Raw genomic sequence first — 25,028 nt, 5'->3', positions numbered from 1 at the left:
CAAACAAATTTCTAATGTTGATGGGGAACAACAATACTTAGTCTTTGATAGTGACTGCCTGAAATCCTCACAATATAACAGCAATGTGCTCAGACAATTCTACATTAAATATGACTGTTCAAGACCACTTCAATAATCAAGGGCAGATCTGAGTCAAGACAGACTCCACCCAAAAAAATACAGTAAAGACAGTTTTCATTCCAGAAATACAAGGAAACCAACGCAAATGAAAGTGTTCCACATGTAAATATGCCTAAATTGTGCATTAACATCTAAAACAGGGGTTCACTTCCTTTTGTGTTTAATGAACCCCCAGAGTGTGACCACGTAAGATCAAGCACCTCTTTACTTACTTGTTAAATTCTGCTAATACTATTTAAGTCTCTGTTACATGATTTTTTCAAACAAAGCAGCTATTACCATTAGACTGCTATTTTAGCTGTTTATTCATAGATTTAGCTAACAATGTCATTATTTAGGTAAGCTTACACTTTGGATAGTAGATTAACCCTTTACAGGATACATCTGATATTTTCAACTCAGTGTACAGAACACTGCAGCCGACACATGTTAACAAGCTTTAACACACATTCATGTTAATACCATCCAGTTATTTTTCTGTTGGTGTGGTAGTCTTAATTTAACAACATGGAGCTTATTCTGTTCTTTTTCTTAATCATCTTGAGTCAGAAACCATTCCCATAAACATTACATGTATTAGAACTATTTGACTATGAATTTAAGGAGCCACAATAGGCACATGAAGGTAAAGTCTGAACACAAATCCAAGCTCATTGTTACACTTACGCATCATTAACTACCAGTTACATTAGCCTGCTTGAACAAGTGAGTCAAAGATGGCAACCAAAAGCTGTTCACACTAGGACACAAATTCTTCTGGGACGGTTTACTCCATTCAGAGCAGTGTTCCACCTGGTAACCCTGGCCTGGCCACACCTTTACAATACATCAGTGTCACAGATTATAAAATGGTTTTTCTGAGCCCTTAGGCTTAAAGGATTGAATGCACATAAATGTTCATTTTATAAAACTGATAATGACAAAAGCAGTATCCATCCTTGTTTGCAGGTGTAGGTGTTCTGCAATTGGCTTTGAACACAAATTAAAAAACATTTTTCCAGTGACAGTCAGAATTTGATCATCTGGCAGGGGTTTTATTTGCTGTATTTCTGAGTAGATCTTGGCCTGTATTTCAACATGCACAACAATCAAAGCTTTGAAAAGTTTGGTAACAATTGATCTAGTGATACCCAAACTAAAGAAGCAGTAATCTGCTGTGTCATTAAGTTTTTGTTTTTGGAGTATGTATGGCCTCATTTGAGGCATTTAACTTGAATCTAAATTACATTATAACTAATGGCTAAATAATGACATTTACAGTAGTCACAATACTGCAATATCACCATTGTTGACTCAAAAGGAGTTAATTATAACTTTTTGAAGGACCAAAATAGTGCAGTCATCTTCTACCTTTTCATTTCCACTGAACAAACATACATGTGCAAATGCAGAGCTATAATCAAGGCCACCTGAGTAAAGCCCAAGACCAAAAGAACCAGAGTCCTCTTCCTTATAACAGAAAAAAAGCAACTGATCATTTTAACCAGGCCAGCAGTACATAAATGGGTCATATATCAAATTAGAATTAAACTAAGAAAAAATTTTTTAGAAGTCCACTCTTTGTTTGGAGTCAAAATTCTGTTATTGCAAAATAAACAAAATTTTTAAGTTTTTTTTTTTTTAATGAAAGCTGACTACAATGACAACAATCACCGCAACTTATATGAATACATATACTTAACAGACTGAACATCACTACAGGCACCTTTGGACCATGTCTATAATGGAAACATGCATATGCCTTTTCTCATGTAGAGTAATATGTGAATCAAGTGTGACATGGATATAGGGTATAAGTAAAGTAGGCAACAAACAAATCATGAACTTGCATTTATTCATGTTATTATCAATGTCACCAAGCACATTTCAATTATTCTTTTATTAATCTGTTATGTGTAGCAGATTTTTGAATGTTCAAATGCTTAATTTAGATTTGCAATATATGTGTGATAAAACCAATTCATTTCTGCCTTGTGAATGCATAGTTTGCCCAGACTGTCACATAATAAATGTATAGTCACATCTACTAGAGAAAGGAAGACTGTAGTAAAAGTGGAATGTGTGCGTATTAACTGATTACTGAAGTAGATGCTGAAACATCTGATGTTATATGGCAAAATATAGGAGTTACATGGACCAGCCTTCATGTTCTTTTCTTGCTGCATTTAGTAGAAATTACTGGTAAATCCTAATCCTAATAAGTCATATCTTTTCATGTCCTGCTGTGGGACTTTAGTGTCTGAGTTGGACATTATGAATGAATAAAAAAGGACAGACTTGGAAGACTAAAGAAAGAGTGTGTTCTGCTGACTGTCTGATGGTTATTTATGTCTGCTTCACAAAGTTACCATTCAACTAAATGGAATGCATTATTTTTCTCATTTTTTTTCTCTCATCTCCTCCATAGCTCTTTTGACCACAGCCTCGTGTCTAATTTGTTTGTGTTGTCAGGTTATATGTTTTGTTATTTTACTTGTTACAATTTATTTATGGTGTATTTTTGAAGGGTTGAACACAGAAAGTTACAGACTTGATGACACCAAAGATAATGGATTTTCTTGTCCCTTATTTTCACTTGAATATGAAAGCAGATGACAAAAATGAGCTGTGTTTCAGTGTTGGTGGCTATCAAGAAATATAGTCCTAATATCAATATTAACTGTTTAAATATATTTAACTGTGAATGGTTTCCTTCTGAAAAGTCTTCTGACAGTTCTTAGTCCTGTGGCGGAAACACTACATTTGTGTTGTTGACTTTGTTATTTTATACACTAATAATACACAGTAGGTGGAAGTGACTACTGGCTGATCCTGACATACACACCACATTTTCACACTGTTTCTGCACAAGCACCCTGGTGGTATAGGCACTTGTACCAATGGCAAGTGAATACTGTAACTACACACGATCCTTATTCAAAAAACATCTGGAAAGGTCTTTGATTAGGAGATACTAATTTTTTCTACTGTTTCACTCTTATTGCTTTTGATATTGTACGTTTATTTGTCTGTCTGAAGCAAAATCTACAGTACAAATTGTCATGAAACTTGATAGAAAGGTAGAACACAGGCCAGTGACTGACGTTCTAGTTGGTTAGCTTGTTTATCCCCAAAAAGAACCTGAGGCAGGAAAATGAAGCTGCAAAGACAGGATGACATTAAGGTGCATAACAATTACAAGCATTTTAGATTTTTACTTAATATAAGCCCTATTTGGACGGGATTCGTTTTACATAGGTACGTGGGGTAAAGTAGCCTAATAATTGCCAGATAATTTAGTCCTGTCCGAATGTGCTACATCAGTCATCATTATTGCACAATGTCAGTAAAGACTACTGTGACTTTTACCCTCTGTAACAGGGTCTGGGAAAATGATCCCAGGTAATAAAAATCCCATTCGAATAGACCGGTAGTTAATATGTATGTAGATATCCTGTTTATAAGTGTTTTTTTTGCAGATTTTCAAGCATGGATGCTATTGAAGAAGCACTCGGGTTTCCAGTAGCAAGTTGGACAAGTGTGTGTCACCCCAAGTCACCCCATGTCTCGTTTCTGTAGTGGTAACACAAAGCATTTGTTGCAGAGGTAGTCATTTAATAAAGGTACTGTTCACATACCACAAATGTGTAAACAAGTAAATTTAACGTCAATCTATAACATAAATATGGGAATAACTGGATTTAACTGATTGGGTTCGGACACTACTGTATTGGGCACGGGTCGGGTTCGGACAGAAATATGGGGCCTGAGCCGGGGTCTATTTTGGACACTCAAGCCTAATTGGAAAGCAACATCATACGCACGTGACGAAAGGAGGGGACGGCGGTGTGCAAATGGATTTACCCCTCCCACCTGTGGTAGTTTTACTGATATTTCTGATCCTGTGCGAATTGGCCATTAATATTACTGACGTCCTGTGGTAAAGTGTAATTACCCCACGTACCCATGTAAAACTAATCCAGTCTAAATAGTGCTATAGACAGCTTTTACAGCTACAGCCCCAAAATTTCCATGAATTTGAGTGGCATCAATGGGCAACATGTTGTGTTCAAGTACACCATGTACCTTTCAAAATCATTACATGGCAACAAGACAGAAAGTTTATAATTTCATTTTTCTTTTCATCGTTTTCTTTGTTAGCCATTTAAGCTAATTTCTTCAGCTTTTAGGTATTGTCAAAATAATATAGCAAATATCTCTATTGTTCAATTTGGAAGAACATATTCTGATCATATTTTCTGCTATTTTATAGACAAATCCATTACTTTTTTTAGTGGATCCAGAGAAAGGGGCAGATCTTGAAATTATTTTTAAAATTTGTGGTAGAGGTATGTGCTCTAACAAATCTTGATCTAATACTAAAATCTGAGTCATTGATTTCATGTTTGAGTAATCATTGCACTACCTATTGATAAAAGACTGGGTCTATTCTAGTTGGAATGTAGGTAGAGGGGAATCACACTGGATAAGTAACTTTGATCCTGGCAGTGAATAAAATGTCCTAAATAAAACAGAGAACACATAGACAGTGATCATCAGACTGATGGACACTACTTAGTTGAATCAATGGTTTGGTCAATATCTGGATGGATGGAGTAAAGGACAAAGCACACATGCTTTGTTTTATGGGATGATCACATCAAATGTCCCTGAAAATGATGTAGCCGGAGGAACCAGTCACAGGTTATACAGTGCATCCACAAAATACTCAACTGCTTATCTGCCTCTTTAAAGACTGGATGATTGTAGAGATACCATCAGTGTGTTCCATATTAAATAGGAGTTCTGTGACTCTACATTAAGGGCTGTGGAATAGGTGAAAGGCATCTGATCCAAAGCTGGCTGCATGTCAATGCTATGGCAGTGACACAGATAACAAGTGGGTGCTGTGATAACCGTGATTGGCTGCTTGAGTATTGTCTAGCAAGATTCCACAGAAAGCACTGAGGCTGCTGGAGAAACAGACTAGAAGAAGTCTTCCTTTTCAAGAAATGCAAGACAAATCATGAAACTGCAGTGTCACAGCAATCACCACATTTATGAATGAAGCAAAATTAACACAGGTACTGCATGACAAGCTTCTATTCTGTGATGACACACAACAATGTACCGTACAAGATGTAACCTCTGTTCTCCAAATGCAGCACAGTGTTCCATATTAAATAAAAGAAAGCAAAAGACCACAAACCTTTTTCTAACAACAATCTGCACTTTTATGAATAAATGACAGAATTAATGAATAAGCATAAAATACAGCAACTGCACAGTGGTCATCTTTTTCTCAAATGACCATAGCTAACTGCTGAACTTAAAATAAAAAATGAACAAAAAATTAACTAGTCTCTACCGAATTATGCTCACCTCAGATGCAATACCATACATATTATATTCTTAGATGACCAGAGACAAAAAATGATATTAAAAAAATGCATTAAACTAACAGCACTCCTGCAACACCTATTCATTAATACTGCTAGACAAACGTTAATCAGAACACATAATGTTAATTTATAACAAGAGAAAAATAAAAAGAGTAACATTAAAATGTATAGACAATAAGACTGATCACATGAAAGTGAAGAATGAAAGTGGGGTATGGCTGAAATGGAGTTGAACAGTCTGCCATATACAATAGTCAGACTATAATGTCTCAGAGCTAATCAGTTAAATGTTGAAATCTGTCCTGCAGTATACAAGGAGCCAGGAAGGGCTACAAAAGAGGAGCAACCTGACTTTGGTTGTAATTAAAAACCTGACAACCATATTATATACATCAACAAGGAATGACTACTGGGCCCAAAAGTGACTCCTGAGGCACACAATTCGTGACCACATTAAAAAAAACCTAAACTTAAAATTATCTTGTTGTTTATGGTAAGGCACTTTCATGTAATGTACTCTTCAACCACCCAATTCATTGATGTGTCCAAAACAAACCAAAAACTTCAGAAGAAGACTAAATTGTCTAAATAATAAATTACCATTGAAGAAACCAAGACTATGGAAGACCAGTAACAATGAAAGCTATAAAAGTACCAACGTGAAATGACAAAACATGCTGTAGCAAGTGCCAATTTAAAAATAATTTAAATATAAAGATAACTTTACAAAAAGAAAAACACAATGAGCTCTAAGAGAGAGTATCTTAAGCCGTTTAACTCATAAACCTGATTACATTAAATGCAATGATTTGTGATGTTTTGTAGTAGACTGTTTCATCTTCATTGACATACTAGGGGAAAAAAATATATAAAAGAAAGGTTGGAAATGGTTTGCTAGCCAATTACTAAAACGACTATAGAAGAAATCATAGAAAGCCTAACTTTAAAACTGGTGGGGAGGGAAGAATACCCTGCATGTGGGGGACATTTAGATGGAGCTGAAGCTAAAATATCTTAAAGTTACGATCAGCTCTCCAGACATGGATATGTGGAATAAATTATGCTGACTGTTTATTTGTTTTATTATTTACTCTAATTTCAACAGATATTTAGCAATGAGCCAAGACCTCTCACACTACTGTCCATCTACTAGTGAACTTTGTAGATAAAGTACTGATTGGTTTAGTCAGTGATTTAGTTTAGTTACACCGGATGATGTATCTGTGTAATGTTGGCTTTTAACCACCCGAGAGTCATTAAAAACAACACAACACAAAACAAATCAGTCCTGGTGTTTTAGACATCATTGTGTTTTTGTGCCCTTAAAATTGTGAATGAGGACAAAGTATAAGACACACCCACTCCACAGAACAAAAGCTAAGACATTTCTACAACACTTAAGCCTGATTTATGACATGATGTGCCACAGAGTCCTGAATCCAAATGTGCATCTATGACCACCACTTTTGAGTGACAGGAACATTTTTACAGCTCGTGTCCCATCATCAACCATACACCTAAAGTCATGTATGACCTCCAATTCTAAAAAAAACAAAGCTCACCCATGTGATGCAGCAGTTGCTGTATAATGCCATGTTTGTGTATTCTTACCAACCATCCTTGTAGACCATTAATAAATGTTGCATAGACCAGTAACAGTCAACACAGGCTATAAGATTTTCATGAATGAAAATACACATGCACAGATTGCTAGAAAAAATTTAGATAAAAAATGCTGTCATAAAACAGAATGAAAAGGTTTACCCTAAATCCAAACTACCTAATCCACCTGTCCAGACACCTTTCCAATTGACCAAAGAGAACAACTATAAATTTATTTCAGAGGCCTCCACTATTGGCACATTTTACACATCAATGACGTCCTGACTAGAGGAGATTATCTGGAAAACAATACCCCCAGCACCTCACAATTTCCTTCACAACCACCCACTCACAGAGTCAACAACACAGAAAAGTCAGAAGAGCTGTCATGTAAATCCTATGCAGAGACAAATCCTGAGAGGAAATCTGAACTAAAGTTCACACATTATGCATTCACTCACTCTATACACTCTGTAAATCAAATATATAGTAACACATCAACATGTCTGACAATTTTACTTTGAAACTCAAGTTCCAGCCCTAATGTGGAGTCCAAGTTCTCCGTCACACCTTTAAGTCACTGTTAGTCTAACTGAACAACCAATCAGGTTTATTTACATCCACAGAATGGATCTGATCCCACAACCTGCCTGTAGTAAGGAGATAGTGCTTACAAACTAAAATAAAGTTCAACTGACAATTAAGGTGCAATTAACTTTGAAAATAAAGGATTTCAATAGCTTATTCATACTTGTGATATTGTTTTTACAACATGACTTACTGTATAAACAGTGCTACGAAATGCAACATGGTAATAAAACAGATACTTTGCTAAACAATAATAATAAAGAAAACTAATTTTCAAACTAGGCAGAAACAAGGCTTTTACTCTCTCTAAATAAAAACATGGTTTGCTGTTCTCTAAAGTACAGTAGTTTCCTACATTTAGGGATGTGTAATATTTTAAGATAGAGTGGGATGTAGTGTAATCAGTGGTTTGCTCTTGAACCAGCTTGGAAGTTGCAGCACATGTCCGTCTTTTACGATTTAGAGTCAGAATTTCCCTCGTAAGGAGTTCAAGGCGTTTCCTTTCACACTCTGGAAACTCACCCTTTTACATCAAGCTCAATGATCAAACCTGCCACACAACCCTTCCATCTACCTAATTGTATAATGTTATGCTGCCAAGACCTCCTGCTACTTGGTAAATGTTAAGATAATGCCATCTTCATGCAAGAGCAAACTGAATCTGTATCTATTTGGCATTAAAGATTTCAAGTATTACCACTGAACTTCATGCAAAGGTGGAATCAACTATAATTAGCATGCTAGCTAACAGAAAATGTGCTTTCCACACAACAAATAAAAAGCCCCATTTATGGTACCACAACTTTCTAGATTTTGTGGCTGTAAAGAGGATTGCATGATAAGGTTCCCGGTCCTGGCTGTACCCTCTAGCTGTGGTAGTTTGGATCGGTTTAGATTGCCTTTACTGAGCTCTGATGCTAAAGCATTTGGCAGTGCAGCGCTGTCTTTCATATTAGCAGGTCAGACCACATTCAGGTAGGATCTTCTCCATTTAGCTTTCAACGGTTAAAATGACAAATGTTGCAGGTTGTATCAGCTGGCGCTAATTAAAGTTAATTCTGTAAGTAACGTGATGACCGGCAAAGATTAAACTCAGCTGTTGTTTGGTTAAAGTACATTCTACAGCCGCTGTCTCTACGATGAACCAAAGATCATCGGAGAACTAAGACACTCTGTTCTGTTATACGCTACTCTACTATCTGTATGTTTGTAGTTCCAACAGCGTGATGCATCATTTCTCGAGCCAATCCCATTCATTTAAAGGAGCCATGTGCTCCTCGTTACACTTTCATTCAAATCATATCAGTATTGCATCAGTTGTTTCAGAATCCAGACAGCATATAGAGCCTTTCTACTTTGTTGCGATGCTTTATTATCATTATCATCATCATCATTATCCAGATCATTATCATTATTATTATTACTGTATTCACTGAGCACCTAAGGGTAAAGATCAATTTAGTTGTAATTTAAAGGCTGGGACTGTGCACTGAAGGGCTGTGTCATTTCCTGCAACAAAAGTATGGGATCAGACTAAGCAGATACCTGTATTTAAAGAACTGTGATCACTCAAGTACAAGATTGTGACGTCCTTTTTTTTTTTTTTCTTTTATTTGCCTCCTGTGTCTTCAAGGACATCATTCAAAATGTTCTGCATCACTGTGATGCCTTCTCTATCACAATAAAAGGAAACTGTCAAAGTGGTGACTGAATGGTTCATATTCAGTAATAATCTCATTGAGAGGTATAATTGAAAATCTACACTATAGGTATCTTTAGCCTTCCAACCCCCCCGGACTGATTTGTCTGTGGAAAGGCCACTGCTGTCAATATACAAGGAGTCATGACCAGACTTAAAATGTTAAAAAAAAAAATAAAATAAAATAACTACGATGAACTAGGCAACATAAATTACAAGAAAATATAAACAGAGGTAAAATCAGCTTTATTTTAACTAAATATTAATGTTCATGGTGTGCATACACCTTTGCTTAGCTTTGTAAAGCCTATTTGATGTCATGATTTCTTTCATCCTACTTTTTTCAGCTTCTGCAAAATCAAAGCTTTCCTCATGATACCTGAAAAACACACACAATCAAATAAAAACTAGACTAGTCAATTCCTCAAGCTCTAGACTAATAGAACTAAACTGAAATCAAAAGTTAAATTAACGCAATAAAAATGAAAAATAAGGAAAACCTAAAAACTAGAACTCGATGAACAAAAGCTTAACTAAAAGTAGTCAACTCCTCAAAATTAAAAAATAAAAAATGAAACTACTACAATTGCAAAACTTAAGAGAAACCAAACAATAAACTGAAAGATCTTAATAAAAACTACAAACTGTAATGCTCTGGTCATGACAAATTCTGTATATTCTGCATGACAACAAAAGAACAAAGTGATAAAACTTAAGCTGATAACACTCAGTACAAACTACAGACCTCAACTGCCACTTTTTGGCTCCTTTGTTATGCTGTGGTTACAAAAGACAGTGACAGAATCAGAATCCAAACAGAGCCACTTCAAAATGGTGCCAGTGTTTAAATACTGACATAGATGCCCACATCATCAGAAACTTACATAAATAATAATCATCACACAGTAATGACAAACTATGCATAACCAGAACAAACTCATTAAAACTTGTGGCAATATTTCAAGTGTTATGTGTGTGTGTGTATGTCTGTGTACTGACTCTTGTTCTTGCGAAGCAGGGCAGAGGTGATCCAAGGGTCTGTTTGGACCATCCTGCATGAGGGCACAGTCTTGTCCTCCACGGATGATGACGTGATCACCATGGAAATACTTGGCAATGGGTCAAATCCAGCAGGGAAATAAATAACTTGTCAGTCAAGGGGGAAAAAAAAGGTGAAAAAGCTCTTGTGACAAGTGGGGTGGAGCTTTTTCAGAGGGTAAGGGTCAGGTAACTTGTCATTAGGCGTGTATTTTTTTCTTTTTTTTCAATCCCAGAGTTCTTTTCAAACAAACAATTTTACATCCAACTAAATCAGTTAAAATTTTTCTTGAAATGGTGGGAAACCAACCAACCAATCAAAAGGCACCGTCTTCTCTGGCTTGTGTTTTGTCGTTACTGTGGTTTCTAAGGCAAACAACTGGTGTACAGGCAGCTTGACTCTTCGAAGTAAAAATATAAAGGATGTAAACTCTTTCTGTCACACTATAGATCTCTCATTCTACATATATATTCTGTTTCTCTGTGGGTATAAGGGAGTGGGGGGCAAAAGAATATTTGGTTAGTCAGTTTAGCTTTTTGTTAATTTAGTTTCTGCAGTTTCATGCATTCTTTCTGTTTGTTGGAGGTGTGTACTGCTCCAGCTTGCTGGTGTCTGATATTTTAGGTAGTCAAAAGTAGGCCTTACTTCAATTCCAGTATGTTAACAAGTAGCTACTCTGATAAAGAGTTTGACAGTTTACTTAGTTCAGTCAAGATTTAACCAAAAGTACATAACTAGGAGTTCTTCAGACATCTTTGTAGTAATCCATTAGCAGGTTGTAGCTATTCCCAGATTGCTAAGACTTGAAGGTCTTTGTGACTCCAACAAATCTCAAAATCTGAATATTCGGTAGGGGAAAGTTCACCCAACTTTTGTTATTCCTCCAGACTACTTCTAAAACTCAGCTGTGAGTCAAGTCTTTGAAAACCAGGCTCGCCCAGCATGCTGCCTGGTGGGCCGAGCGAGGTAGTGTGATGGAGGGGGGTGGAAGAGAGGAGGAAGTGGAGGGGAGTTGGGTTTCCAGCTGCCTGCCTTTACCCCATCCCTTATCCTAAAAATAGTTTCAATTACTGGCGCTTTCTTGAGGGGGGTGGACTCGGTACTGGGCAGAGTAGGGGCAATGCAGAATGATCTTATCTCTCAGATTAATCCAGTGACATACACAGCCCTCCAATGGCAATTGTCACTGAGCCTGGACAGTCACTGCTCCACGGAGTCCACGTGTGTATTCCAACTCCTCTTCACCCACCTACAGCAGTAGGTGTCGGGGATGAAAAGAAGCCCTTTCACAAAGACACAAATAATGTAACTTCCAAACACTAACAGGGGCGTCACACTCGTAAACAAAGCAGGTCCGATGTTGGCTCCTCAGACAGGTATAGTTCCAGGAAAAGTTCCTTTCACTGAATATCCACACTTGAACTGGACAGTTTAGAGACGTCAAGCGGCGTACCGTTACAAGCTGGGACACTGTACGTCAACTTAACACCTCTTTCCTCTGGTAAAACTAGACGAGAGAAAATTTAGATCCAGTATCTGGGAGACAGATGTCAAATGTTTCCCCCGCGCTGAAGAAATGCGCAGGACAAGCCACAGTCGGCCTGCATTATACTTCCAAACTCCGCTACCTACTGCCCTCTGTTTACCAAATTCGAAACAGGAAGAGGTCCGCTTCTGAGGTAATCACACTAAAGTAAAGTCACAAACCACACGCCAAATGAAACAAACCAATATACACGGCTCGTTTCGAAGTAAACAAAACAAAAGAAAAAGTCAAATCCAGTGACGTTCCTGAGCTCGCTGTCAGACGCCTGGGATCACTTCTGCACGCGCCTCTCCCTGCGCTTCCGCTCCCTCTTCTTTCGCTTCAAGTCCTCCTTAACTTGTACTTCTCAGACTTTTTATGAAGATTTTTTTATTCCTCCGGGGTGGAAACCTTCACAGGGGCGAGTTCGACTCATGTTTCTCGCCCGTTTCCCTTTCCGTGCTTCTCCGTTATACGGAATCTCTGCTCCTCTCCCACACGGCTCCCCACCCTGCATTAGGGACTATACCATAATCCTTAAGCAGGGGTCGAAACTATTCTGCCCGGCACCCCTTCACAGAGTGCGAAAAAAACCGGGACAGAAACGCAAGTAGGAAAACAACATTCTATTAGCGACATTTCGGGATTCATTTTACATCAAGTGACACTCAACAGAAGAGTGATTTTGTTTACATAACATTAGCTACAAGTGAGTTAACGGGACACTAACCATCCCTCTGGCCGCAGTAGTTTGTTCCAAGCAGACCTCTCCTGTCCTGTCCATTTATAGTAACAGCGGGATATATATACTGGAACTTTATATACACACATACATAGACAACCTTTAGTTTAACCCTCACAATTATATGACCGAAAGTCCCATCAAAAGTCAGTTGGCAGGTACTTAATCACCATTTTAGAGTTTAATAACAATTTAATTTGAGTCAACGTTCTTTGTTGACTGTGAAAGTTGCCTGAAACAGACTAACCACATATTAATTATGAGTAGAACCAAGCAGAGTTGAGAGTGCAGAGGGGGGAGGCATAGAAGAGGGTGATAAAAGCTTTAAAACTGTGCATGTTTCCCCTTTATTCAACACAAAATATGAGGACACAGACGTGGCCTTTGTAACTGAAGCTTGCATTGATATCAAATGGAGATAAACAGTCTAACTAGTTTTAGCAGAATAAGTTCAAGACAGCATAACATAATGCTGATTATTCCAGTTAATGTTAGAATATTTTATGTGCTTCTGGTAAATATGATGATACTGCATTAAATGTGCGGACAAATAAGTTCAGTGTTATACAATAGGCATTATTTTTGCTCTTTTAACAGATTTAAACTTCTCCATACTCTGGTGAAAACAGCCTCTACCCTGTCAGCACGCACCCTCTCAAGGCTCTGTTGCTACCCGACGCCATGGCAGCTGCAGCGCAATTGGCTACATAAAGTCTTGTCCCCGTCTGTAATTGGCTAGCGGACGGGTCTGTGGGAGGGGCAGTCAGCTTAGTTTCCCCGTGTCTCTTCAAACGGCGCGAGGCAGGAATGACGCGGAAATAGTTTGAAGATGTCAGGTAGAATTGGAAGAGGGAGGAGGGGGAGACAGACGGGGTGGGGGTGGAGATACAGACGTGTGGGGTGGGGGTGGGGGGGCAGAGTGGGGGGTGGGGGAGAGGCTTCCATAAGCACATGGTCACTGAGTGACTCTCCACAGCTGAGATGTGTGACTTCCCCTCACAAACCAGCCAAAGCTAAAAGTTGTTACTGTTGCTATCCGAGCATTCCGGCTAAATCAGGCACAATGCTGCCTGGGAACAGCTCAGCACACAAACAGTGTCATATACCAGCTGACAGCTCCGTCAGTTAAAGGAATATTCACCCTAAAATACAACTGCTGCACTGAGAAATGTGTGTCAGACGCTCGTAAATTCTGTTTATTTTTAATGTGCTTTTAATCTTCAAATCTTTAACCTGTTAAGATCTATCATAGTTTAGAGTCCACTGGAACTTGTTACTGTAAGCTTTCCCCAGGTAATCATCACAGCAGCAATATAACAAAAACCAGCTTTTTTGTTTGTTTTTGGGTTTTTTTGTATTCACAGTTGTTTAATTACATGGTCATTATGATTTTAGCTAATGTCATACTTTAACCAATACAGGGGTTGGACAAAATAATGGAAACACCTTCACCTCAAGATGATAATGCCCCAATCCATACAGCTAGAATTGTTAAAGAATGGCATGAGGAACATTCTAATGAAGTTGAGCATCTCGTATGGCCGGCACAGTCCCCAGACCTCAACATTATTGAGCATTTATGGTCAGTTTTAGAGATTCAAGTAAGACGTCGATTTCCACCGCCATCGTCTCTAAAAGAGTTGGAGGGTATTCTAACTGAAGAATGGCTTAAAATTCCTTTGGAAACAATTCACAAGTTGTATGAATCAATACCTCGGAGAATTGAGGCTGTAATTGCCGCAAAAGGCGGACCTACACCATATTAAATTATATTTTGTTGATTTTTTAAGGTGTTTCCATTATTTTGTCCAACCCCTGTATGTTGTCTTAACATTTTTAAAAAAAATTTAATTCCAGATTGAGCTGAATATGTAAATGATTATCACAATGTTCAATGCATTCTAAGGAAAACACCTGAAATATCCCTGTGGTTCCCATCACAGCTTTCAATTGTAAATTACTTGCTCTCTGATCCAGTATCCATGGTCCAAGTCACTAAACTCCCACACACTGCAACAGCTGACCGGTTATAGCAAAAATAAAATAGTATGGTTAACTAACATGCTATAATTATGGACCATGTATCCATTCTGAGAGCTAGATGTAAAGCAAGGAGGAAGCAACTGTAAGCAAAGTTACAATGCAGCAGCAATATGCACTAAGGTGGTAATCACACGCAGATGTATCTCTATAGGTGGTCTGCCTAAAAAAATGTCTAATGCCCAGCTCAGGGTGACTTGGTCCATATGGTCTGAGTGGGAGCAAGGATAATGTAAGGCATGCTGTAAGGGATACATGCGTGATACACACACAAATTAACACCCTCTATAATTGTCACCATAACAGCTACACTATGCTTCAAGAGATAGAAGAGTTCAATATCATTTACCATTTGCCAGAGTTGTCAATTTGGAGGTCTTTCCTTCCACACCATAAGCTGAACACTGTACAATGACAATGGAAATAAGTCTAAAACAAACCTGCAAAGCAAAATCTTTAACGAAGACAGCATAAGCCTCAGCTAAATTAATGCAGTAATTGTCAATAATAATAAAACTCATAAGGTAAACAAAACACTATAAAGAAAAATTACCATAAACTTAAACAGTCATCTTGCAAGTAGCAGTAATATCTAAGGACTATGTTTATGAGAAGTTTTTAAATTAGGTTCAAAGTACCTGTAATAAAAATGGGCAAATGAGATGTTAATAATGACAGAAAAACTATTGGCTGGTATTGTTTTTTTTGTTAAAATATCACAATAAAGTACACATGGAAAAAAATATGGATATAAAAATTGCTTGAGTGTTTTAATTAATTCAACACCCTGCACCTCTATTAACCAAAAATGGGCGACTTCCCATGTGCATGCTCACCAGTTTAGATTTTATGCTAGGTATATTTCTGCTTTGGTATGTCGGCAATCAAAGACAAAACCAGCAGGATGCAGAAGAGTGGCTGGCCATAATACCTATAAAAAGACAGGGGGACAAATCTACGGTCAGGCTGTTTTTTCTGTGCTTTACTAGGCCACTGTGTGTATGCATGTTAGGCCTGAAGAAAAAATATGTTGAGCTTAGAACATCTCCACTCTCATCATGCATCACCACAATTAACTGAAGCCCAAAATACAGACCGTCAAGCAACAGGTTTGCAGGTTTGTGCTGGGTGATGGGACATTCTTGTACTGTAAACACATATAATGACTGAGTGACCTATACAACTGTTGAGCTGAATTGTAGTTTGTTCCCTAACAAATGCAAATATATGGAATAAGGTCTTGTATCTTCAAGGTGTTACATATGTGCCAATCACATGCAGTGTTTACAAAACTTAAAACAGAATTTATATATTAACTGAAATCCACATGTTTTTGATCAATACCTTTAAGTAAAAGATCATAGGAAAGATTTAATTTGAACAATAAATGCATATAACTTTTAAACCTATTTTGTGCTGAGCTATTTTATATAAATTATAGATATCTAAAAGCAATACTGTATTTTTGCTTTTAAATGTAGTTGCTAAAATGTTTTAGAGTAGTATTTAACCTAACTTGTACTCAAATTCTACATTGAAATAGCATTATAAAAGTACATTTTAGTCATTCATTTTTGCTTTTGAGGTTTAACTGCAACCTCAGTTCTATTCAGTACATGTTTATGTTGTGATACAGTATATTGCACTGGCTGAAAGCAGTTCCTTTACAGTGAACTTTAACAGGCTGAGGAATAATATGCATCCATTTCCTGTTTCCTATCTCCGCTGCTGAGCCTTTTTTTTTTCTTTTCTTTTTTTTTTTATTCTTTTAAGTGAAACACAGTGCTACATAGGCATATGACTGAATATTCGCATAAATGTTACCATTCCCCTTCGCAGAGTTACTGACTGGCTTCCACTAAATCACGTTCAGCTGTACTAACGACCAGACAACGGAGATTACAACGGCAGAGCGAGGAGGAAAGCAGACTCTGAGACTCACGTGCCTTGCAGCAAAATTCCACCCGGCAACTACACACTGTACCATGGCAACAGCCCTGCCATTGGTCCCCGGTGCGTTTTCAAATGACCAATGGGATGGCCAGCCGCGGGTGATGCTTGTTGCTAGGTAAACATGATGCAGAAGAAAGATAGAGCAGAATTACCATGCTGCTACTGCAGGGTGCTTTCAGCAAGGAGTGGAGGAGCACTTCACACTCGGAGATACCCTTCTCTGTCTCAGCACTTGGCGGTGCCAGAGAGACAAAAACAATGCGAAGCAGAAATGACAGAGGTAAAGAGGAATAAAATATAAGACTGGGTCAAAGCCTGTGGGAATGGTGCTATAATGTAGCAATACATGTAATGCAAAACAAAATGTGATGAAGTAAGACAAATAATGTAACATAGTGCTGAATATGAACAAATTATATATATATATATATATATATATATATATATATATATATATATATATATAATCATTTTTGAATCATTTCTGGAATTTTGACTTTGAAAATAACACACTAAGCAGTCTCCAAATTACAATGATAAAAATAAAGGAAAAAGACAGCTGACAAGATAGAGGACAAAAACTAAGAGTGCCAATAAAATGATGGTCCTTACAGCTCACATGACTCTGCAATGGTGATTTGATTAGCCTTCTGTAAAGTTCGTACTGCTTCCATCTAAACAGCATTTAGATCAGAAAAATCCTCATCCAGACCAAAACTATACATATTAGTTTGTTTTACCATGTCCCTGCCTCCACTGCCCATGACCTCATTTCAGGGTTCTAAAATTCTCATGACCCCACCACCCCAGTTTTCAGAAAGTGCTGGAGGACATGCACTTTAATAGCATCTTGATCACTTTTCTCATCAAAATGCAATTCACAAACCAGAAAAAGAAGCTTTATTTAAAAAATCAAACAGCGCCATTGTTCTTAGCAGACATTTTATTGCGTATAGTCACTCTTAACTTAACCCAAGGAGTAGTGGCTTTAAATCATCAGACAAGACTTCTAGGCAAAGAAAGCTGGACAACCAAAAATCACAAATAGCTCCTCATTGTTTTGGTCTGAGACCTGCCAGGGATGGCAGCTCCCAGCCATCCCTGTATTACTGTACACGCTCTGCGCATATAACATTTCCTTTTCAGTTCTGTCTCACACCCATACACACCTTCCTGCTGAACATCCTCAGTGGCCAACAAAAAAGAAGGGGCTGCAATGCCAAATGTATAAAAACAGGCTGATCACTTGATCAGTTGGTATGTGAACATGGGCGGTGGAGGCAGAGAAATGATCAAACAAACTAGTATGTATAGTTTTGGTCTGGATGAAGATTTTTCTGATCTAAATGCTGTTTAGATGGGAGCAGTATGAACTTTACAGAAGGCTAATTAAGTCACCATTGCAGAGTCATGTGAGCCGTAAGGACCATCATTTTACTGGTGCTTTTAGTTTGTGTCCTCTGTCTTGTCAGTTGTGTAGGCCGAAACAAAAGTCATTCCAAAACATGACAAAAAGAGCTAGTGCAACACTGATGGATGATTCAAAAAAAGAGTTTCTTACTCGTGGTGAAAAACTTTTGCCAGTGGCTTCCTGCTCCCCAGTGGTAACATGTTACCTTGTATATTTATTATAATGTATTTAAGAACAGCTCTGAATGACCTGCACTTTGTTTAATATTATTGTATATCAGGGGCAATACTGTCCTCTTAGTCTTCTACAAACTAGTTGTAGCTAAATAAAACGCAAAGATCTGAACATATACAGTGAGTAAATGGTGACTAGTGTAATTTGGCCTATCACAACTATTACATAATCACCACATCGCAATTATTTTACATAATTGTGATAACCGTCTCCATTCACCTCTATACAAACAGATAACTGGGTTCTTTGAATGACATCATATTGGAGGGTCCCATTTTTCTTGAGTTCTTCTGTAGCTTCAGTGCAGAGCTAGCATGGTGGCATTTTATTTGGATCTTCTACCTTGGTTGAATATTTAAATTCAGCAAACACAAATATGACGCACTTAATATATAATATACTTAATAATAATGTAAAATCAAACTATTAGACTCATACTACAGTGATAACATAAAGTTAACAGAAGAAAGAATATCCTTAATCCCAATAATTTGTATGACTACTAATCATCAACTCAACTTTTAATATCGTGACAGTTGTACGAGTAATTTAATGTTGTCATACTCCTTTTTCCAACTTCACGATGACTTCAGAGCATCTAAAGATGTGGATGTCAACACTCCAATAGAGCTGAGTAGCCTAATATATGGTTCTCCTGATTGGACAAATGACTTCATGTGTTTCATTTGATACGTAAACAACTAACCTTAGTAGCAGCATGGCTAGCAGCAGCAAGGTGGATGAAGACAAGCTCAAAAATAGACAAATAAGAGTACAAAGTGTGACCAAGGCAGCAAATGGAGGAAACAATAGAACAGAACAGAATAGAACTTTATTGTTCCTGTTACAGGAATAATGAAAATTAATTTATCAGCTCTATTTCTGTTAAGCAGCAAACACTTTATGTGCAAAAAGACTCCACAAAAATATCACACAAAATTATACTGAAAATATATACTGAAAAACATTGACAATAGAAAAATTTTAAATACTAAAACATACAAAAACCCAACTCTATACTACAGATAAAAGAAATATATTTAACAAATAAAGGATATATACTGGTAGTATAAGATATGTATATATGTATATAAGATGACTTTTTATTCAGTCAAATACAGTTCAAAGTAGAGGTAGAGGCATGGGTTGGAAAATGCTAACGGAGACTGTCGATCAGCAATTTGACAGGCCACAAAGCAATAATTTATTCCTAAACCTGCTGTGTTCCACCTTTATCCAGGAATATTGAACACAGACTGAAGCAAGCATCTGATGAAGAGTCAGAATATGAAATATTCAAAAATCATTTCAAAGATGAATACTTGAATTTTGTCATCTTACTGAATTTGTGTTGACCTGTTTTGTATACAACTCTTTATTTTAATCAGTATTTAAAAGAAAAATATCTTCTGATCACAATGTTAATGGAAATACTAGTACCTTTATTGTTATATTGCATTTTAATTGTACAAACACAGAAATAAATTGAGTATTTCTATTATGTCTGTACTCTAAAATACATTTCAAAGGTGAGGGGAAAATCACCTATTAAATCATGAGTTGTGATTGTTCTTAAAAACTGATTACATGTCCTCAGTTTTAATTTTTTAACATAACATCAATATTACGGATTAATTCCATCTGCAAACCTCTCCATCTCCATACAATCTGAAGACAGAAGAAACAGTATATCTTATGGGTAGCAAACTAAAAGATCCCTATTTTTACTCCAAATAACTTAGAAGTTAGATGCATATTTCTGAACATTACATGTAGCTAAGGCCTTGGCTCCTAAATACTTTGTCATTATGTGTCTGTTCTGACTTGCCATCAGGGCACATATTCACACACTTTGTTTTTGTAGTTTTGTCCATTTCTTCTACAGGTTCCATTGACCCATATGTAAATGCAACCAGTAGAAGGTGGTGGATCTGTATAAACAGACTGATGCATCAGTCTGTCCAACATTTTAACCCAGAAAGTGCCATCAACTATGCAATGGATAACTATGAAAATGTGTATGTTCACTCATTACCTGATTTTTAGTCATGATGATCATTTTGGCTGTGTGCCAGTACCATGTGGAATTTATATATATATATATATATATATATATATATATATATATATATATAGTCAAATGGGTCAATTTCTGATAAGTGGCTGTAATATATGACTGATTTCCCTATTTGTCAATGTATTCATTTTACCCTGTGACTGATATGATGTCTGCTATATTTGTCAGATTTATTCATTTATGTCAGGCACATGACTGCACTACACTAAATACTGGAGGCACCCAAACAAAAAAGATCACTTTGATATTTGTCAGTGGCATGTCATATCACAGCAGTCACCAGAAAAATAAAATAATATACTAATATCTACAAAAATAAATGTGTGTCAGTGGAATAAACTACAAATTGAAGGTGCTATTCATCTGTATGGGTTCATTTTGCAGCAGGTGATCAGGGTTATGCATCTTCCTCATCTCTGATTATAGACAGTCTAGTTCCAATTTGACCACTGAGCCAACCTCTCCAGTTTGATCAGTTTATTTAGCCCCCTCCCCACAACACTATTGCCAAAGAAAAAAAAAAAAACAGTCCTGGGTAATCTTCAGAAGCTTAATGCTCATTGAACGAACTCCCGTCCCTCAGTTTGAACGGTCTTGCTTTGTTCTTTTCTGTAAGAGCAGAGTATCAGGCTTTGGACTCCACACTCCACATCTTCCATCTCTGCTTCCCCTCCCAGGATGGAAACTGAAGACTTCCAGCTTCTATGACAGTCAACCAACTCCTCTTTAGTATATTACTCATACTAAGTATCAGCGGTTGCTGTTGCACCACTGTCCAAAGTTATCAGATCTGCACCTTTTCTCCTTTTCCTCCTTCTTCTTGATGTTTCCAGTAATGCAGCGGTCATCTGTCAGTCTGTCTAATCTAATTGATGATTTGTCCAACTACAGTTTTAGTGCACTTTACTTAAAGGCAAACGTATGCATGCTCATGCTCAAACAGATCCATGCCATCTTAGACATTTTGATCAGCTGATGCAAAACATGTCCCCACCCACAAACATGTTGCATATTTTCACCTCTACCATTTTAATCTCTTGTAATTGTATTAAGTGGTCTACTTTAGAAAAGTCCTGAGTTGGGTATGATCTTGCAATAATGTTAATAATGGAGATCATTTCATTTGGACTTTTCAGCTTTAGGCATTTCATTTTAATTTACTAGTCATTGACCTCAGACTGACCTCAAGCTATGAAGCACACTGTGGCTATAACCTTTGCAGAAAAAAAAAATGGTAACGTGCTGGTAAATATCTACAGGCTAATGTAGACTAGCCTACTTTATATGGCCAACTTATGTAAAACAATAATTGGAACATATCATGGATTCACCCTCAAGTCAGAATACATTCTATGCATTTCCATTCTTTTGCAAGATGTTTTTATAGCATGTCAGGGCACCTTAAGAAAGCGGTCAGTCTCTCTACAGAAACTTTTAATCACTGTTTAAATAAAAGTAATACTGGCTTTAAATACTAAAAGACAACTATCTATAAATTTCAGATGATGGCACAACAGTTTGAATATTTTTAAGAATGAATGAATTGCAGCTTACTGTTCTTGTATCTAATGTTTGATGTTTTTTTTTTTTTTTTTTTAACTATTTCAACTTCAACCTTTATTAGCCTGACTAAAAGTTATTGTAATCATGGGGTATTATAGGCCAGGTAAGGTAAACTGTTTCCTATTTAGCTTTGCTGAATAAAACACTAATATTTAAAAATCTGGTGGATACAATAAATCTGTAAGAAAACCAAGATAACAGAATCTTTAAATCATTAAGTAAATTGTAAGCAATAATTGAATGGCCAGTGATAGTGAAGTAACATTTTTGCAAGTGTGTATTTAGTTGGCATATAGTTTTTTTTTTACCTCCATAAAAGTGAAAGTGGAGGCTGTAGCCTTTACCTGTTGCCATAGTGAATTGATTGGTCTTACCTGATGAGTTTCTTCCATTCATGATATGCTAAGGCTTGGCATTCATTCCTATCATTCTTGCTAGGTTTAAAATGCTAATGTTTAATAAAGACCAGAAGAAAAAACAGTAGTAATAATAGTAATAAATTATACACTTTATTTTGACAAATTTATTTACGAAGTCACACTGGATGATACATAAGGTGAACAAGTAATAAAAAAATATATCATTGTGTTCAAACATATTTATTTCCTGCTCTTACACAGAACTATGAATGCCACACTGCATGTTCAGGGTCAGTGTGTGGTTCTGATGATGTCCAGTCTGGAAAATGGCTGCTACCATGCCTCTCCTCTTCTTTATTAATGGTGGTTTTTCATTGCTGCTACCGTTTTTACTGGTTTTACACTTGTAACTGCTAAGCTGTGCATGCTACCACAGCTAGCTGCCTTGGCTATAACTTACCAATATTTTCCAGTGGAGATTACATACATCCCAGCTGTGTGTGACTTATAAACAGTTTGTCACTCATGTTTCACCAGCAGATATTATCTTTCACCGGCATAGTGATGCTGCAACCCAACAACACCCACTGCTAAATGACTGGCTGTTAGCGTGTCGCTTGTAGCACATTCCATTATCAAGGATATGATTATCTGTTTATGACCCAGAGAGGGAGCTGGCTTTGGGGTTTGCTCATGTAACCAAACTTTTTGTACATGTTGTGAGTTATTTCATTTAAGTGACACCCCTTTAACTGTATAAAAATCTGACTAAGCCAGAAAAAAAGAGATTGTGATGGGTATTATGACTTTCTTTTTGTTAAAACAGGTGAATGATGTCAAAAATATCATTTAGGAAGGCAGGGTACTAGCATCAGCACTAATAATGATACCCAGCACTATTACAGTGAACAATTTGCTAAATACTGCTGATGAAGTATTTGCAACTTTACTGACATTTTAGTTGATGAAGAGTTGTCATACAATTATCTGTATCAATGTATCTGTTAGTTTTGTGGCAACAGTATACATTACACAGCGAAGATAAGATACAAATTTAAGTTTACTGTAGAAATGTGCAAAGAAAACATTGCATAAATATTTGTGATAAGGTGTTAATGAAATAATGTGTGACAGGCGTAACAGTGTAATGTTATTTGATCATCCTGGCCTACAATGAGCACTTAACGCAAAGTAAACGTCCTCAGAGTTCAGTAACTGATCAGCTGTTTGGAACTTAAAGTCAACCTCAGAGTTTGTTAAAACGTTTTCCTAGAAAGGGGACCTGTGTAAAACGTGATAGAATATGAGAATAATATGTGTGACTACAGCATTTAGAGTCATCAGGTGATGTATAAGAAATCAGTCAGGGTCTGACTGTAGCTAAACATGTTTTTCTGTCTAAAAAAAAAAAAAAAAAGAAAAAAGTGTGTTCAACCATCATAACCAATCTGTGGGCATATACAGCTCTAATCCAGCTGTAGACGAGAATGGAATAACACATGTACACACACAGATACAGCTACATATATATACAAGCACTGTTGCCGGGCGAGACATAGTCAGGTCCAGTGTGACATCCAGAAATAGAGTCCCAGTAAGGACAGGTGGAGGGGGCCCTTTGCCCAAATTACCACCGCACATACAGGCACGCAACAGATTGACAGACCTGAAGTCAAACAAATAAAGTAAAGCTACACAAACTTGAGAGTGTGGACAAGATGTCTACATCATAGCGTGTTAGTGGATCCACACACGTGTGCATGATCATGAGCCACAAATTACTCATCATGGTCTGTCAGGTGCCAGTATGTGCATGCAAGTGTTTTCCACTGGTCACCTTCAAGGCCAAATACTGGACTTTCCGATAGTTAACTGGGGACTTTTTGTGAGTATACATTGCACACACATGCAGAAAACAAGTGTGGATGTCTGAGCACTAGTGTTAACATAAGTATCATTACTTTGCCTTTCACTTGTCACCTCTTGAACCTAAAGGGACACATGAGTTCTCTCTCTGTGTAGTAAGTACATTCAGATAGATGTAGGTATCAGGAACCTCTGAAGAAAACTACTAAACACCTTTGTTCATTTAGAAAAATGTGTGATTTCTAATTATATAGGTCATCTTTATCACTGGATGTCAATGTACCCGAGTGTCTGTCATTTTTCTACTTTTATTTCTTCATGTACATGTTCCTACTCTGTATTTGGGAAATATTACTTAGATCTGAAATATTAGAACAGAAATATTCCAGGTAATAAACACCAATGATTTCAGATAGGGCTCGGCAACAGAGCAATAACATGTATCATGATGTGTTTGTTGTGATAATTTTGTGCAAGTTTGTTTTGGTTTACATTATTGGCCAGTTTTACTTAATTTTACACATATTTAAAGTTTTGTATTATAGCTGTTGGTCTACCTGGTCAAGAAAGGCTGGACGGTAAAAGAGTAAATATCACAAGTTTCTTTTATTCCTATCACTTTAAGCCTGAAGGCATTTTTCTTATGTCTTTAGGGGTTATTTTGTTCAAACAATAGTATTTCTTTATATTTGATACTGAATGTAAGATTTCACCAGAATTCTTTTGAATATTCTGGATTTCTGAAACTTTCTACTTATTGTTGTAACTTATTATTTTTTGTTGTCATTTTATCTGTCAATTAATTTCT

At 36.9% G+C, this 25,028-nt stretch overlaps 2 protein-coding genes across 3 annotated transcripts in view; both read right to left on the bottom strand.

The window, feature by feature from the left end:
- The window catches only part of LOC115435634 (zinc finger protein 239-like), a 695,125-nt gene that overhangs the window by 152,928 nt on the left and 517,169 nt on the right, over positions 1-25,028 (bottom strand). The gene's annotated exons all lie outside the window — the stretch shown is intronic.
- dyrk1b (dual-specificity tyrosine-(Y)-phosphorylation regulated kinase 1B) overlaps positions 1-25,028 on the bottom strand; it is a 51,368-nt gene that overhangs the window by 19,781 nt on the left and 6,559 nt on the right. The window contains exon 1 of one of the 2 annotated variants that reach the window (XM_030158138.1): positions 10,411-12,454. The exons of the other annotated variant lie outside the window; for it this stretch is intronic. Within the exon in view, the coding sequence (XP_030013998.1) occupies positions 10,411-10,513 (103 nt within the window). The 5' untranslated portion in view covers positions 10,514-12,454. Of the gene's footprint in view, positions 1-10,410; positions 12,455-25,028 lie in introns of those variants that run through there. 2 annotated transcript variants of the gene reach the window in all.

Source organism: Sphaeramia orbicularis, chromosome 16, assembly GCF_902148855.1.
Source record: "Sphaeramia orbicularis chromosome 16, fSphaOr1.1, whole genome shotgun sequence".
NCBI lineage: Eukaryota > Metazoa > Chordata > Actinopteri > Kurtiformes > Apogonidae > Sphaeramia > Sphaeramia orbicularis.
This window is presented reverse-complemented; position numbering and strand designations above follow the sequence as displayed.